The following is a 15,329-nucleotide window of genomic DNA, read 5'->3' on the forward strand; positions in this document are numbered from 1 at the left end:
ACATGTTGTATGATTCCATATATATATAATTATAGAAAATGCAAATTTATCTATAGTGATATAAAGAAGATCAGTGGTTGCCTGCAGGGTTGTTTTTAGTGGTGAAAGGAGGGACTGCTTACAAAAGAGATATGAGAAAACTTTTGAGGTGATGGAACCAAAATAAAAAATTATTTTGATTGTGGTAATCGCATCACAGGAGTATATATGCATCAAAATTTATCAAAAGGTACACTAAACATGTGCAGTTTATTATATATCAATTATAGCCCTAGAAAGTGAAAAAAATTAAGTAAAGGTCGTATGGGTTGAGTACTATTTTAAAGTTCTCAACTTTCATTTCTTCAGTAGGCTTCCATAAAATAAGTCTGGTTAGCTTAAAAAAATACACGTAGATCTCTTTCCGAAAATTAATTTTGGGCAGCATAATAGAAATGTCTGGAGTTTTAGCGCATTTCCAAATAGTAATAAACTACTGTTTAATCTGTGATACGGAAAGAGGAAGAGAAAAAGAACCTCTGGATTTAAAGAGTGACAAGCGGTGGGTGGGGAGAGCAGGAAAGAAAACCAAGAAGGCAACAAGGAAAGGATACTTGGCAGGGGGAAGCGGCAAGCTGCGCCCACACATCCCCACCCGCGGCTCTATAGAGTCTCTAGGCAGGTGGCTCCAAGTGGATTAAAATGTTACAACGTATGGCAGGTCCTCAATCATGAAAACGGGCTCCTTCCTGAGTTAGTCCAGCCAGCTGGAAACTCCGTGCTTGGCGCGTTAAAGGAAGACAGACAGCGGCCCCCTCTCCACTCTCCTTCGTGGTCCGCCGCGTCCTGTTCTCCGTCGCCCCCTGGTGGCGAGCGCTCGGGGACCCGCAGGAGCACGGGTGAGGCAGGAGGGAAGGTGCCGGCCGTCAAGGTCTCTGCAGTGGAGGGGAGCGGCGGGTATCTCCCGCTGCTTTTGCATCTTCTGCATCCTGGCGCCAGTCTGGCTGCCCCAGAATCCAGTTTCCCAAACGCGGCGCTCACTCCGGCTCCTCTCTGCTTCCATCCGTCCAGTTTCACGCAGGTCTTGCCAGGTGGGAGTCGGGGTGAGGGAGCTGCGTTTTATGCTTGTGACCTCCAAGTTTCAGGGCAGAACTCCCATGCTTTTGGAAACGAGGGGGCGCAGAAGAGCCCCACCTACTAGACCCCCATGTTCCGAAGCACTGAGGGAAGAGGGAAACCAGATGGCTCGCTTAAATCCCAAAGTTTTTTGTTTTTTTTTCCCCCACGTTAGAGTCCACTCTCCTCCTGCCTTGTCCCATATATTTATGTCACTTTACCATAGCGTACAGAAGGTTGGAGATCGTCCTCAAGTCCCATGGTCTCAACCTTCAAGTGGCCGAGGATGGGCAGTCCAGCAGCGGGGACCGGGCTCTCATCTGCCCGAAGGCATAGTGGGAGGGACCTCCGTGGGCCCTGAGGGTGAGGTGAGGACCAGCGCGGGTGGGGAGGAGTGGACTTATGATGGGCGAGTTAGGAACAGGCAGAGGCGACCACACCTCTGGCTTCCAACCCAGGCGAGGGAACTGCCTTACATTCCGGTCCGCACCTGATTGACAGGAGAGGGAAGTCGCGGCCCAGGAGGCGGGTGTGGGTGTGTAGGGGCGGAGACAAAACCCAAACCGCAAGCAAAGCGGGTCAGGGTTTGCTCTCCTAGACTTTTGGTGTCTGGGTCTGGTGCCACCTACCCCACCAGGCTGCCCGTGGCTCCGCAGAGCCAGACGCCCAGAGCGAGGAAAGAATCACGGAGTGTCCCCCGCTGGGGCCACCGCCTGCAAAGAGCGGGCAGGCAGCCGGGAGCCCCGTGCGCCACTTCCCCGGCAGCTTCAGCCGCAGCCGGGACTGGCTCGTGGTTTCCTCGCGCCTCTGCGCAGAGGTCTGCCTCCCCCCACCCTCCCGCTTCCCGTGAGCTGCCCCCGCCTCCCTCCTCTGCCTCCACCCTCCACCCCATCCCCGTCTGTCGGGAGCTGGGCTCGGAGCCCTCAGTCTGCCCGAGCTCTGGATGTGGGCGCCGGACAAGTCCTCGGCGCCGCCACCCAAGATGGACAGCCGCTACACCAGCACTGCGGGCATCGGGGACCTGAACCAGCTGAGCGCGGCCATCCCGGCCACGCGGGTGGAGGTGTCCGTGTCCTGCAGGTGAGAACGCAGCCCTTCCGCTCCCTCCTCCTGCCTTCCCATCTCCGGGGTTGGTAGCTCTTGGGAAGCGCTTGGGGTACCCCGAGGCTTTGCGCGGGTGAGAAGTTGCGCGATGAGTAGGAAACACCCCAGTTGTGGGTCTGGAGTCACCCCCGGCTCGAGTGACACCGAGCGGAGAGCGAGAACTAGAAGCGAGCGGTGGGCTACGGGACTGGGACTTCTTTTCTTTCTGGGAATGCTGTGAAAGTTGGATGGGCTGTGACTCAGCGGCGGGAACCCCGGCCGCCGCCCACCTCACAAGCCCTTTTTACGTCCCAAACCCGAGCAGTACGGTTGAGTGATGACGGGACTCGAAAGGGGAAGCTGTGCGGAAAGCGCTTGGGACTGCTGCACGGCCCGGAACTCCCTCTGCTAGCCTTGTGCAAACCTGCTATTGTCACCGTTGGCCCTCACCTCGGCAGCTTCCTCCCCACCCACTTCCTGGAGCCGTCCAGCTTGCTTGCTTTCCCCCCAACCATTCCGGGCTTTGTGCCTTATGCCAGATAGATAGACATCTAGGCTCTCGCCTCTTTGCAGACGAATCTGTGCCTTACCTGAAATCTGGGAAGTCACGACTTTCTGCCTGCAAGTAGACACGTTTGAGTGCTTATAACAACTCCTTTGCTTGACGTTCTTTGGGTCAGTTTCCCTGTAAATAAAGCAGCATAATTGCTGTATCGCAGAAGATTTTGAGAAGGAGATGGGCAGACTACACTAAATTGATAACGGCAACAGAAGGAAAGGGAGGATTTGCGAATTATAATATTGACTCCAGAGCCCGCTCCCTTGTCTGCCTATTTTGATCTCTCTCGGTGGAAAACTCTCCTCTCTCTTGTCCACTTTTGCCCCCCGATTTTTTTTAATGTCCTCAAATCCTCCCTTTCCTTTCCTTAGCAAAACTTGCCTTGAAAAAAGCTAATAAACATGAGTAATCTTCCATGTAAGTAAGCCCTGAAGCTTGAAATGCTGTCAACCCAGTGGTACTTGATTTTGCATTTTCACAAGACTAAGTCTAAAGCCAAAGAAATGGATTTGTGTGTGTGTGTAGAAATTCAAGCACCAACAACCCCAGTAGACGTTTTAATTAGGGACTAGGGGATAACCTTTAACTATCCCTGAAACTATATCCCATGATTGCTTGCTTCCTCTTAAGACTGACCTTAGACTCTGGAAACAATAATGCTGATAATGATGGCTAACATTAAGCTCTTGCCTTATTGTGGTCACTGTTTTAAGTGCTCCCTGAGATTTCTTTCTTTCAGTTGAACAGGTGAAGCTGTATGGAAAACTCTCTCTAGACATTAATTTCTAGGCCTTTTTCTTTTCTCTGAAGCTGGCTTTGGATGCTAGAGGGAGGTTATTAATATGTACAGATAATGCATAGCCAAAAGTCCTACAATAATAGCATTTTCTAGAATTCTTATCCTCTGCTGAACATCCTGCAAACTCTGAATGGCATGTGGCCTGTATATGGAATGAATGTAAAAATGCTGTAAATTAAATCTGAATTTCCTGTAAGCTCTATAGGAGTGATGGGGAAATTATATCTTAGACGATCTTTCTGCTAAGAGGGTACACATTTAACCACTTTTTTTTTTATGCTTGTTTGCTGTGGGTGTGCTGGGAATCCTGTCAATTGGCTTCAAGCCAGTTTGTTTCAGCTTGCTACCTGAGACCCTGGAGATTCCCTGTTCCGGCCTTTTTTCATACCATTGATTTGGTGTCTTATTTTTAACTGTTCCAATAGAAAAAAGGTCCTGAAAGAGAACCCAAGTACTTGTATTGTTGAGAAATGAATCTTGTAATCATAGATGGTGGTGTCCTTTGGGCTTTGACATAAGAGACCTGGATGCAGATTCTGGCTTTGTGACTTACTCGTGTTGTTACCTAGGAGCAAATTCTTAATCTAGGCTTCCTCATCTCTAAAATGAGGATAATTATGGTATTTATCTTATATAGAGTGTTATCAGAGTTTAATAAGATGATGTCTGAAAAGTGCTTACACCATGTATGATGCAAAAGAAAATGTTCAAAAATGTTAGCTATTATGATATTAGAAATAATATTTATTGAATAAATGTATTATATATGATTCAGTTATGGAATTCTGTAAATAGTCCCTCTCTTAGCTTCAGTAAACTGGTTAAAGAAGACAAGGATGGAGGCAGCCTTGGGATACTCGTTCCCTCTTTCTCTTTCTTCTTTGATGTGCGTAAAGAGCACATTTCCTAGGATGTTTGTGGGTATGTCGCATAGCAACAGGGCACAGTTGTAGGCCCCTCAGCCTTACAGTGGGCAAGCAGAGCAAGGAATTCACTTGCCTTTTCATATCAGAGACCTCTGATGATTTGCTAACAGTTAAAAGGTAACTCAAGAATAGAATCCCTTTTCATAACTTCCTTTCAACTGTCCCCAATCTAAGGCTTTTTAAAAGCTTTATGATGTTTTCATCTTCATTTTTGGGGGAGGTAAGAAAATCAACAGCTGAAGCTTGAAGCTACATATAATTCATGGAAATCATTTAGTCTGTTCACTCGCTAAGTGTTTGAGTGACTTTTCTGTGTCTAGCATTATGCCATGCTCCATGAGAAATGCAAGAGAAGTTCTCTGAAAATGTAAAATCTGGTTGGGAGATAAATATCACATAACACATGATAATGTAGGACTAAATCCAAAGATGAAGTTCACACACAGAGAGGGAAGGGATCATTGTGGAACGAAGTGCTTGGAATAAACTACACAGAGGAGATGGGGCTTGAGGGCAGACCAGACAAGACAAGACAGATGGGCATGGTTTGCATTAGAGAAGAGACAGTACACATGGAGGGTTTGTAGTGAATACAAACTTGTGTGTTAGGGGGACAAGTGCGCTTTGCTAGCTGTGTTTATGTAGACAAGCTCGTACTCTTTGACTTCCCTTCTGCCCATTATTTAGCTCTTTCATTCATTTTTCTTTATTATGTTGATTCATAGATTTTTAAGTTAATTGGGTTACCTAATTAAAATCTCTATAGCTGAAATGATACCACCTTAGTAACATAAAATAACATTTCCCACATTCCCATTTTAATCTGAAAACAGATTAATATAGAATGAAGTAAAACCAATGGGGAAAATAATATGCGGTAATCACCTGTTTTCCCTGGGAACTTGGTTTGTTGCACTATTTTTCTAAAACACTATCTTGATGATTTTTGTCATTTTCTTTGATTGAGAAATTAGCTTATCAGCTATAAAAACAGTGAGAGCATTCTGTATTTCTAGACTTTGTAGGTTAGCTACCACGTGTCAGTCCTGTCACAGCAATAATCATATAATGGTGATAAAACTAATTTTAAACACTAGTGTCGAAGGAAGAATACTAAGTGGCTATTTATTGAGTGCCTACTTTGTGCTAGACGTTCTAAAAAGTCCTTCCTGACCTGCCATAACTCTTTTGCCTAATCTGCCACCACTCCTTACATGAATTCTCTGACTGAACATAATCTACCAAATATGTGTTTACTGTACACCAAAGATCGTGCCAGATAAATGCGGCTGCAAAACACAAATAAGAGATACGGTCTCAAACCATGTGCTGCTATCCTGCTGGATCAAACTCTCTCTGCCTGTGTGGCTGTGTGCATGCCGCTCTCCCTGCCCTGAACGTCCCTTCCTCCCTTCCCCTTTTGTTCTTGATTAGCTTGTGTTCCTTCTTCAAGACTCAGGTCAAGCATCATTTTCTCTCATGACTCCTCTCCCAAGCTGGATTTTGCTGTATTCCCAAAGCAGCTGGTATGTACCAGTATTTATATTATAATTCTTGGTCTCTGTATTCTTCTTGAGGACAAGTTTTCTCTCTTTTGTGTCCATGTATTCTGAGCTTGGCACAGAATATGTAGTCCATAAATGCTGGATGCTGTAATTCTTTGAAAGAATCATCTGGCATGGCGATGGCGGTTTGCCTGTTAAGATACAGACTCCTAGGCCCCACACAAGATCCGTTGCATCAAAATTTATCTCTGGGACTAAGGCCCAGGAATCTGGATTTTTAACAAGTTCACCATGTGCTGGTTATACCCACTAAACTTTTTTAAAAAAAATAATGGTGGAATGAACAAATCTATGAATAAATCAATTCTGAACCTAGTGTCCTGTGCGTGGTAGAGTCAGAAGTTTGTCTTTGCTTTGGATAGTGTCATTAGTGATCTTTTGTCATCTTGTTCCACCCACCCCAGCATGCTAACAGGATGTTGTCAGGCTCTGCTGGCACCTCTGGCTTCTTAGACCCCCATATTCAAGCCTTATGAACTGTCTTTTGGAAGTTTTGTACCAGGCTTTTTTTAGCATTACCCTACACTGTAAAAATTTTAATCTACTAGTTTGATGAGTAAATGACTCTGTGACTGTAGTCACCTGGTTTGGATTAGCAATATTCGCCTTACTAACGTGTTAGGAGGATACTTTTCAGTGGTGTGTCAGAACTGGCTTAAATGGCATTGAGATAGGAATTTGTGTGCCAGTTGTTAGATGAAGTGATTATTAAAAATTGTTATATAAACCTAAAATTAAATAAAGTATATTAAAAACTAAGACATACTCAACAGTTATTACTTCCTAATTATTTTACTACATTTTACTATTATCTATACTCTTTACTATCATCTGTGTTCTATCTTTTTAATCTTTGTGCTGAAAATACTATGCAGTCATGTGCTACTGCTCATCTCATCTCAATCCGTGCTCAGTGACATCACACTGGTAGCTTGAAATTGGCCATGCTGGGAATATTTACACCATGGAAACTGGCAAACACTGCAAATCAGTGTTTGATCTATTGTTTTCTTGTTGTCTACACTTAAGACATTCTTTGGGACTCAATTAACTCTATGGAATTTACAATAAAAATTATATATAAATTTTGTGCTCAGCTACACATACTTTATGTCAGTAAAATTTGTAATAAATTAGGTACACACATATGCATATGCATTCAGCTTTCTTGGGGAGGACTCATTGTTAACCATATACTTACACATCACTGTTTATAGGGCTTTTGTAAAAGATAAGGCATTATACAAAGGAAGATGTTGCTGCTGTTGTCACTGTTAGAAATGATAGTGTCAAGTTCAGCACTGTCTCTGGTCTTGCTTCTCTGCTGGAATAAGTGGGGTTGTGTGATCTTACAATATGAAAGGTTTTGAGAGCCTCCAAGTGTGTTGTGAATGAAACAGGAAGATGACTGAAATTTTGAATGCCTTTTACTTTCTTCTCCCTTTCATATGGTCCTCTTCACATCTTCCTTGTTCTTCTCTTACATGGAAGCCTTTTTGTCTGTTTCTCCATCCACTGGTGGCATATACTTTGCAAGTTTACATGTTATAGATCCAGCTACACTTAGTGATTAACTGAAAGCCTGGGAAAGCAAATTCAGATTCCAAGAGAGAGAATCTGATTGGTGCAGTGGGAATTGGCCCACTTTGAAGCAGACACCTGTGCTGTTGTGATTATCTTTGGTGGAAGAGAATCAAAGTTTTCAAACACAACACTTGGGGGCTCCACCGCCGTCTATTGGTTTATCTCTTAGACACACTTTACCCTTCTTTAGTCAGACAGAAAGTTTAAAGTTAGTCTGTAAATAGGTTTTCACATGATGCTGCAAACTGATAAATTATAAAATTGTTACAAGTGACAGAAATTAGAATGCGGATCATCCTGTTAACAAGGCATATGATAGGTAAACCGAGAGTCAAGTTGTGGAATGGCCGTAACCTCCTATTCTCCTGGCTCTGCAGTTCCTGAAGTCCTGAGGTTCAAAATTGTAATCACCATGTAGTGCTTTGTCGGGCCATATTTGGGTTTGTCTTAGCCCCAGAGTTTCAGAGAAATTTGTTGTAGGGGCATTTCTGGACTGTGATTTTGAAGTCTCAGTGTGGGAGTTGCCCAGGTATGTTTTAGCAGAGAAGAGTTTTACTCAGGTTGTTGTGCCATCAATATTTTGGTCTGCCCTGCATTTTTTAGCATTTGGGGCTTTGGGATGTGGAGAATGTTAGTCTAGAAGCAATTCACGAAGGAGGGCCCCACAGGAGAGGGTGTTAACAGCTGTGCTCTTTTAGGTACGTTATTTGTGGCATAACAGGCAGAAGCCTGCATTCCTTATTTGAGTTTACTCAAGGCAGGGAAGAAAAACAATTCCTCTGAAAGGGGCTTTTATTCAGTTGCTAGCCTGTTTTAGAATAGTAATGCTTGCTTATTGGAGCCGGTTTTGCTTAGCCTAGAAGAGCGTGGGTGTGGAACTAGGGCAGCTCTACCACTTACTAGCTGTGAAACCTTGGAAAGTTACCTAATCTCTCTGTTCCTCAATGTCTTCATCTGTAAACTGGGGATAGTAATGGCCCCTACATCTTATATTTGTTTCAAGGGTTAAATAAGTTAATACATCTACATAAGTTAAAACACTGCTTGTCACATTAATTAAAGACTCAGTAATTACAAATGGATATAAACACAAAATAAAAATCACCCACAAGGGGCTGGTCCCGTGGCGTAGCGGTTAAGTGCGCACACTGCTGCTGGCAGCCCAGGTTCGGATCCCGGGCGTACACCGACGCACTGCTTGTCCGGCCATTCTGAGGCTGCGTCCCACATAAAGTGGAGGAAGATCGGCCGAGTGTTAGGTCAGGGCCAGTCTTCCTCAGCAAAAAGAGGAGGATCGGCATGGATGTTAGCTCAGGGCTGATTTCCTCACAAAAAAATAAATAAATAAAAATCACCCACTATTTCATCACACTATGAGCATTTAGTTTCTCTTTCATTTATAACATCACGTTTATATTCATATCTTCTGTGTATGTGTGTATATGTGTATGCTCTCACATTGTATAATGAGATCATACTATATTCTACACAATTTATCTTCTGCAACTTTTCTATTAATATTACAACATATAGATATTGCTCTCATTAGTTTTTGGAAATATAACCTTCCATGCCTGTGCAGTAGGCTAGTCTATGGATATACTATATTTATTTAACTTATCTCTTATTTTCCAAAATTTATTTCAAAGAGTTACTATTTAAAATAATGCCACAGATGAGATTCTTATTTACAAACACTTGGTGACATCTATGATTTTCTTTTCCTGGGGATAGTTTTCTAGAGCTGAAGTTATTAATAAGCTATCTTCTCAAGGGGACTTGAATAGCTTGTTTTGGCTATTTTTGCCCCCATTGCTCTTTAAATAAGCAGAGCCAAGTCTAAACTCACCGGCTGCACCTATCTAAATACTTTTATTCCCATGAGAAGGTTGCGCTTAAAGATTAATGAGAATTTGGGGCAGCAGAGCATAACAGCAAGAAAATGGAATTAGAAGTCAGACAGATGTCTTTAAATCCCATTTTTATCCCTTTTTGGAATGTTCTTTTGGGTAACTTAGTTCAACTTGTGGAATCTCATTTCCTAATCAGTAACATGGAAATGATTTAAAAACTAAATTTATAGAACTATTGGAGAAGTAAATGAAATAAAGTCTATAAAGTGCTCAGCACATGTCTGTCACGAGAAAAGCACTTGATAGCTGTTAGTCTTATGTCAGTTTCTTATCAATATATTACCGTGCGGCATACATATGGAAGAGAGGGTACCTGTACTTTGGACAAATTTACAATCCGTTTGGGGAGTCAGAGAAACATGAAATGCAAGGTAACAGTTATAAAGCTGCACGTAAAAGACCATATATTATAGCCCAGGCTGAAGACCCAAATGTGGAGGCAATGTAGAGTAAAACAGTGGTCAGAAGAGTGTGGATTTGAAAACGTGTACTCAATTTCTACAGATTCCGCCCCACAGCTTCCCCACTCCAACACACACAGTCAGACTGGACTAAGGGGATTTGACAGGTAGGAGGTAGTCTTTAACAACAAAGTTTTAGGGTGAGAGCACATTCCAGCACAATCTTGCATCTAACCAATAAAATCAACAGGCTGATGTTTAGACAGCTCTTTCGTGTTAGACATGTGATAAAACAGATATCCGAGTAGAAAATAGCACAGGCAGAAGGTGGGCAAGCATTTATTGCCAATAATAAAATGAGACGTATTTAAAAGGTGCCTTGCCCCAATGGCCGATGTCCACTGTCTGACACACAATACCTTAATATTTTCAAACTTATGACAATCATCAGTGTAATGCCTCTTCAGCCGGTGACATCAGCTATTGGGCGTTCTTTTTCAAATTGTGAGACATTTTGTCAAGTTTATTCTGTAAAGAATAATACTGCAAATATTCTGAGGGAATTACCAGATAACTTCCTGAAACTCTGAAAAACAAAATATCATTGATAGTCCCTGGGAAATATTTCTATTTATTAGACAGTAAAGCCATTCAAACACAAGCTGTACTAATAGGGCAAAAACATGACAGCTTGGACATTTGTTATACATTTTGTTTAAATTCATGTCAAAATCTAAATCTATGTGAGGCAGTGTATAAGGCGCTTAACATATGCTAATTCACTCAGTCCTTACAACAATTCTGTAAAACAGGTGATGTTATGTCTTATTTTACAGGTGAGATTGAGGTTCAGAGAGAATTGAAGTAATTTGGCCTAAGTCACACATCTAGGAGGTAGCAAGGTTGAGTCCTTATATGTCTAATTCTTAGGTGTATTTTTCTGACCACTGGCCATATGCTGTCACTCTTCCCTATGTTCTCTATTTTAGGCTTTAAGGATGGGGCTCTTTCCTATCAGTATTGATGTGTCAGTGACTGAAAAGTTACAAAGCTGGGAGACACAATTACAGTAGCCAATATCAATACTGTCACAAAGACGAATACGGAATTCTTTTGCATTTTATCTGTCTCCAACTGATGAGAGCTGTGGGTAGAACAATTCAGATGAATGGCATAAACTTTAACAATTTGATGTTTAATTTCCAAGTATTGATACTTATCTTTTTTCCACTGCTGAGTTACCTAATGAAGCTGTGGAAAATTAAGTAATGAGAGGACTATTTAACTGGAAATCAGCAGGCCGGGTGAGATGAAAGCTAAATGCTAGAGAAAGGTGATGTACTAGGCAAATTAAAAGTAGAGGAAAATTAATTGAATTGACTGTATGACATTTGTATTTGCCTTTGGAGTTGAGAATTGACCTCAAGCCCTGTCATTTCAATCCACTGCTTTCTTAATAATGAGGAAGTCACCATTTAACTTGCTAGCTTTACATTAATAAATTCCAGCGTTCCTTTCATGACAAATATGTTCTTCAGAATTCCATGTAAATAAAATAATTACTTAGATATTGAAAATGTCACTACAGTATTCTGACTGGCTGAATTGTGACATGAATTTGTAAAAGTCAGTATTTTCTACTTTGCTAATTAGCTGCTCTCCCTCTCTCTCTGTCTATATATATAACAAGTAACAAGTGACACATTAATTTTAAGAACCATCTCAAATGTCAGAGCGTAATGAACCAGATATGATTATAATTGCCATAACTGGTTGAAACCAACACATTTCTGAGCCTTAGTTAGCATAATGGTGGTTTTAGAATCATTTTGAGAAATTTGTTTCTCATTGCCCACAGCTCCTTACTGTTGCATCATCTCAATGTATATAACTCTGTTTTCATGTTTCCCAGCTATAAAGCCAAGAATACGAGAGAGCGAGCGAGCTAGTAGAGTGAGAGCAAATGAGGGAGACTCAACGTGATACCTGAGAACTATACCAAAACAATAACTGTATTTGTTAAGCCCATGCAAATTACCTACTATTTTGGAGCATATTATCTGACTTATCTTGCTATCTCAACTTTTAAATTAATTGTGGAAGCAGAAATATTAGAAAGTTGATCTCAATTGATTTTTATGCCAGTGGTTTCATCCAAAGCCTCTTTGTAGGCATTGGGAAAAGGAGGCATAATCAATATTAAGTTATTTGTGAATGTTTCTCTTAATTGGTAATTTAAATTGGTGAATTTAAAAATATTTTTGGAGAGAAGTTTGAAATATACCAGCTAAAAGAGGATTGACTTTCAACTCAAGATTTGTCTCATAATTTGAATTAAATGGTTTCAGTTTCTTTGTTTCACTTAAACCATTTTGTCATTTGAATGTCATTTATGTGACTTCTTGCTTTCTTTTGGAGTGTGTCAGCAAGGTATAATGGAAATCCCTGAGCTTTTATTCTGTTCCTGACACTGGCTGTGTGACCTCTGACAATCTAGCCACTTCTCTGGGCATTAGTTCCTATGAAAGGTTGAATCTCTGGTCTAGATGACCTGGGATGTCACATGGAGCTTGATAGTTCTATGGTACTGAGGCAGGACCTTGAAATAAAATGTAAACATGCTCTGACTGAAGGAAGTCTTGTGATCGATTGTCAATGCCAATTTGAAAATTTAGGCCCTAATCCTAGTGTCTGAGTTTTTTAAGGGATTAAGTTAAGGTAGATTATTTCTAATGCCAACCACTTCCTAGTTGCAAGTCCTTATTTCACTTAATAGTCTCCCGAAGGGATGTCAAGTTCTGCTGTTGCTGTTCTAGTTTTTCCTCTCAATAGGGATCTATAGCTACCTTTCTTCATCCTGAAAATGAGCAATGTTTGATGTTGATAACTATCTGTGCCTTTCTTGCAATTTACCTTTGTAATATTACCTTTTTTTCACACCATTTATATCTCTGTGGCAAATACAGAGCTTATAGTGGAGATGGCAAGTGGGTTCAATCTTGTGTTAACTGATTAATTGTTACTAAGTGCTGGCTGCCAGGAGTGGTAGCTGGAGGGATTCCTAGGGGGCATCTGGGCTTTGTGGGAAAGAGTGCTATAGTCAACTTTTGAAATAAAATGAACCAATACTATGTGGCATGTATACTGTTACTTTTTTGTGTGTGTGAGGAAGATCATCCCTGAGCTAACGTTAATCCATGCCAATCCTCCTCTTTTTGCTGAGGAAGACTGGCCCTGGGCTAACATCTTGCCTATCTTCCTCTACTTTATATGGGACGCCGCCACAGCATGGCCTGACAAGCGGTGCATCGGTGTGCGCCTGGGATCTGAACCCGGGCAGCCAGCAGCGGAGCGTGCGCACTTCACCACCACACCACCAGGCCGGCCCCTGTATACTGTTACTTTTTAATTGTTATAACCTTTGACTTACAGTTATTGATCAGTCACTGAAGCTTGTCTACGCAGCTCTCCAAAGTGTCACTTCCTTCCCATTCCTGCTGCCACCATTCTTGTTTAGGAAGTTGTTGCTTTCTCCCAGACTATTAAAATATTCTCTGAATTATTCTCTGTGGTTCCAGAATTCACTTCTTTGGTCTGTTTTTCACGTGTTGTGTAGTTAGCATCCTAGAGACTGAATTGTGTGATTTTCCTTTTGCAGAAAGTTTCAGTGTTTCCCCCTGCTTACAGAATAGAATCCAAGCACCTTAACATGGTGTTCAGGGTCTTTCCTCATCCTGCCCATAGCCCCTTCCAGTCTCCTCTCAGACGTGGACTCCAGCCCAAGTGGAGCACTGGCTAGTCTCCAAGTCCCTTGTGTATCCTTTCATTTCTCACTATTGTTGATGCTGTCAGACAGGCTGAAAAGCCTCCTGCCCACCCCTTCGCATTTCTGAGCCTATCTTTTGTTGTCAAGGTATACCTCACTTACAGCAACCCGTGATGTTTTCCTAGACTCCTGCAACTGTAATTAATTGTTCCTTCCTTTGAGTTCCCACACCACATTTCTTGGACTTTTATTTTATTCTGCTTATAATTATTTAGGTTTTTGCATGTCTGTCTCCCCTACCAGTTTTAAGAGTGTGTATTTGTTTTATCATTGATTTTCACAAAACCTAACTGTGTGCTTTGCACATAGAAGGTTTTCAATAACTGTTTGTTCCCTGATGGACAGATTGGAAGAATGAATCTGGACACCCATGAATTTGTGTATGTCTATACCCTTAAAAAATATTAGTTTATATACACAGTAAGAGCATTAAAATTACTGACTTTACCATACAATTTAATAAAAATGTAATTATTCAATCTTAGTTAATATAAAACATTCAATAAAGTTTCATTTGTGAAGATGTGAGAAACAAGGAATTTCAAGTTTAACTTACTTTGTCTCTAAGCACAGCAAAGCTAGTTCTAGAAGTGGACACAGTACTTTTTGAATACTGGCAGATGATTTGCTTGTTTAATCTGGGATGAATAGTATGCAAAAAAAAAATGGAGACAAAGTGAGAAGTAATAGAATTTGTATGTTTGATATCCTATATAACATCTCTAAATAGGAAAATAAATAAGCATATCTTTGACCTAAGGGTTTGACTTGGGGAAAGATGTTTCTAATGAATTACTTGTTAAATTGAACTGATAAAGTGAAGCAAGACATGATGGTTTCACTTGGGTATAATCTGGGGTAAGAAGAGCTACTGGTGGCCTGGCCTCTTCAAGAAGCAATAGGTTTCTCATCTGCTAACGTGCTTTCCCTGTGTATTTGTTCCACTAGTTTTAATTTTGTGCCACGATGTGGTAAGACAAAATTTTAGAAAAGCCTAAATTCAACTAAAAAAAAGTGTTGAGAACAGGAAAACGGACGAGGAAACAATGCTTTCTGTAGAAAAAAGGAGAAAAACAGAACTTGTTTTCATATGCACAAATAAAACATGATCACGTTTAAGTCAAGTCACTATTAAGTCAAGTCACTGTCCATAAATCATGTCATTTCTCACACTTGTCTAGTTATAAAGTTTTGTTGGATTGCCTAAATAATTTCCTAGGTGCTTGTAACACAGCTGAAGTATCTAAGTGCTCAATTGATTATATTTAACCTAAAATGTTATGTCTTCCCTGATTACATCAAATCTTTCCAGAGACACTGACTTCAAGAGTGGTTCTAACTATAAAATTAGAAAAAAACAGAATTATAAAGCCACTTTGTTTCAAAGAGGGCAATAAACGGATGAATTAGTTTAATATATGATGGTGATGGTGATGATGATGAACATTTCCAACACACATGTAAAATACTGTGATTTGAAAAATGAAGTTACTGTGTGGTTGTATTACTTTCATTTTGGGGGCATGGTCTAAACCAACTATTCTAAACAAGGGTTATCGTCATCAGAATTGCTTCAGG

General features: G+C 41.2%; 1 protein-coding gene across 1 annotated transcript in view; it reads left to right on the plus strand.

Moving 5' to 3' along the window:
* Window positions 1-1,677: 1,677 nt before the first annotated feature.
* The window catches only part of CPNE8 (copine 8), a 204,262-nt gene continuing 190,610 nt past the window's right edge, over window positions 1,678-15,329 (plus strand). Inside the window, exon 1 of the mRNA XM_004441153.3 lies at window positions 1,678-2,175. Within this exon, the coding sequence (XP_004441210.1) occupies window positions 2,039-2,175 (137 nt within the window). The 5' untranslated portion in view covers window positions 1,678-2,038. The remainder of the gene's footprint in view (window positions 2,176-15,329) is intronic.

The sequence above is a fragment of the Ceratotherium simum genome, chromosome 17 (genome assembly GCF_057802395.1).
Source record: "Ceratotherium simum simum isolate JZ-2026a chromosome 17, ASM5780239v1, whole genome shotgun sequence".
NCBI classification, from domain to species: Eukaryota; Metazoa; Chordata; class Mammalia; order Perissodactyla; family Rhinocerotidae; genus Ceratotherium; species Ceratotherium simum.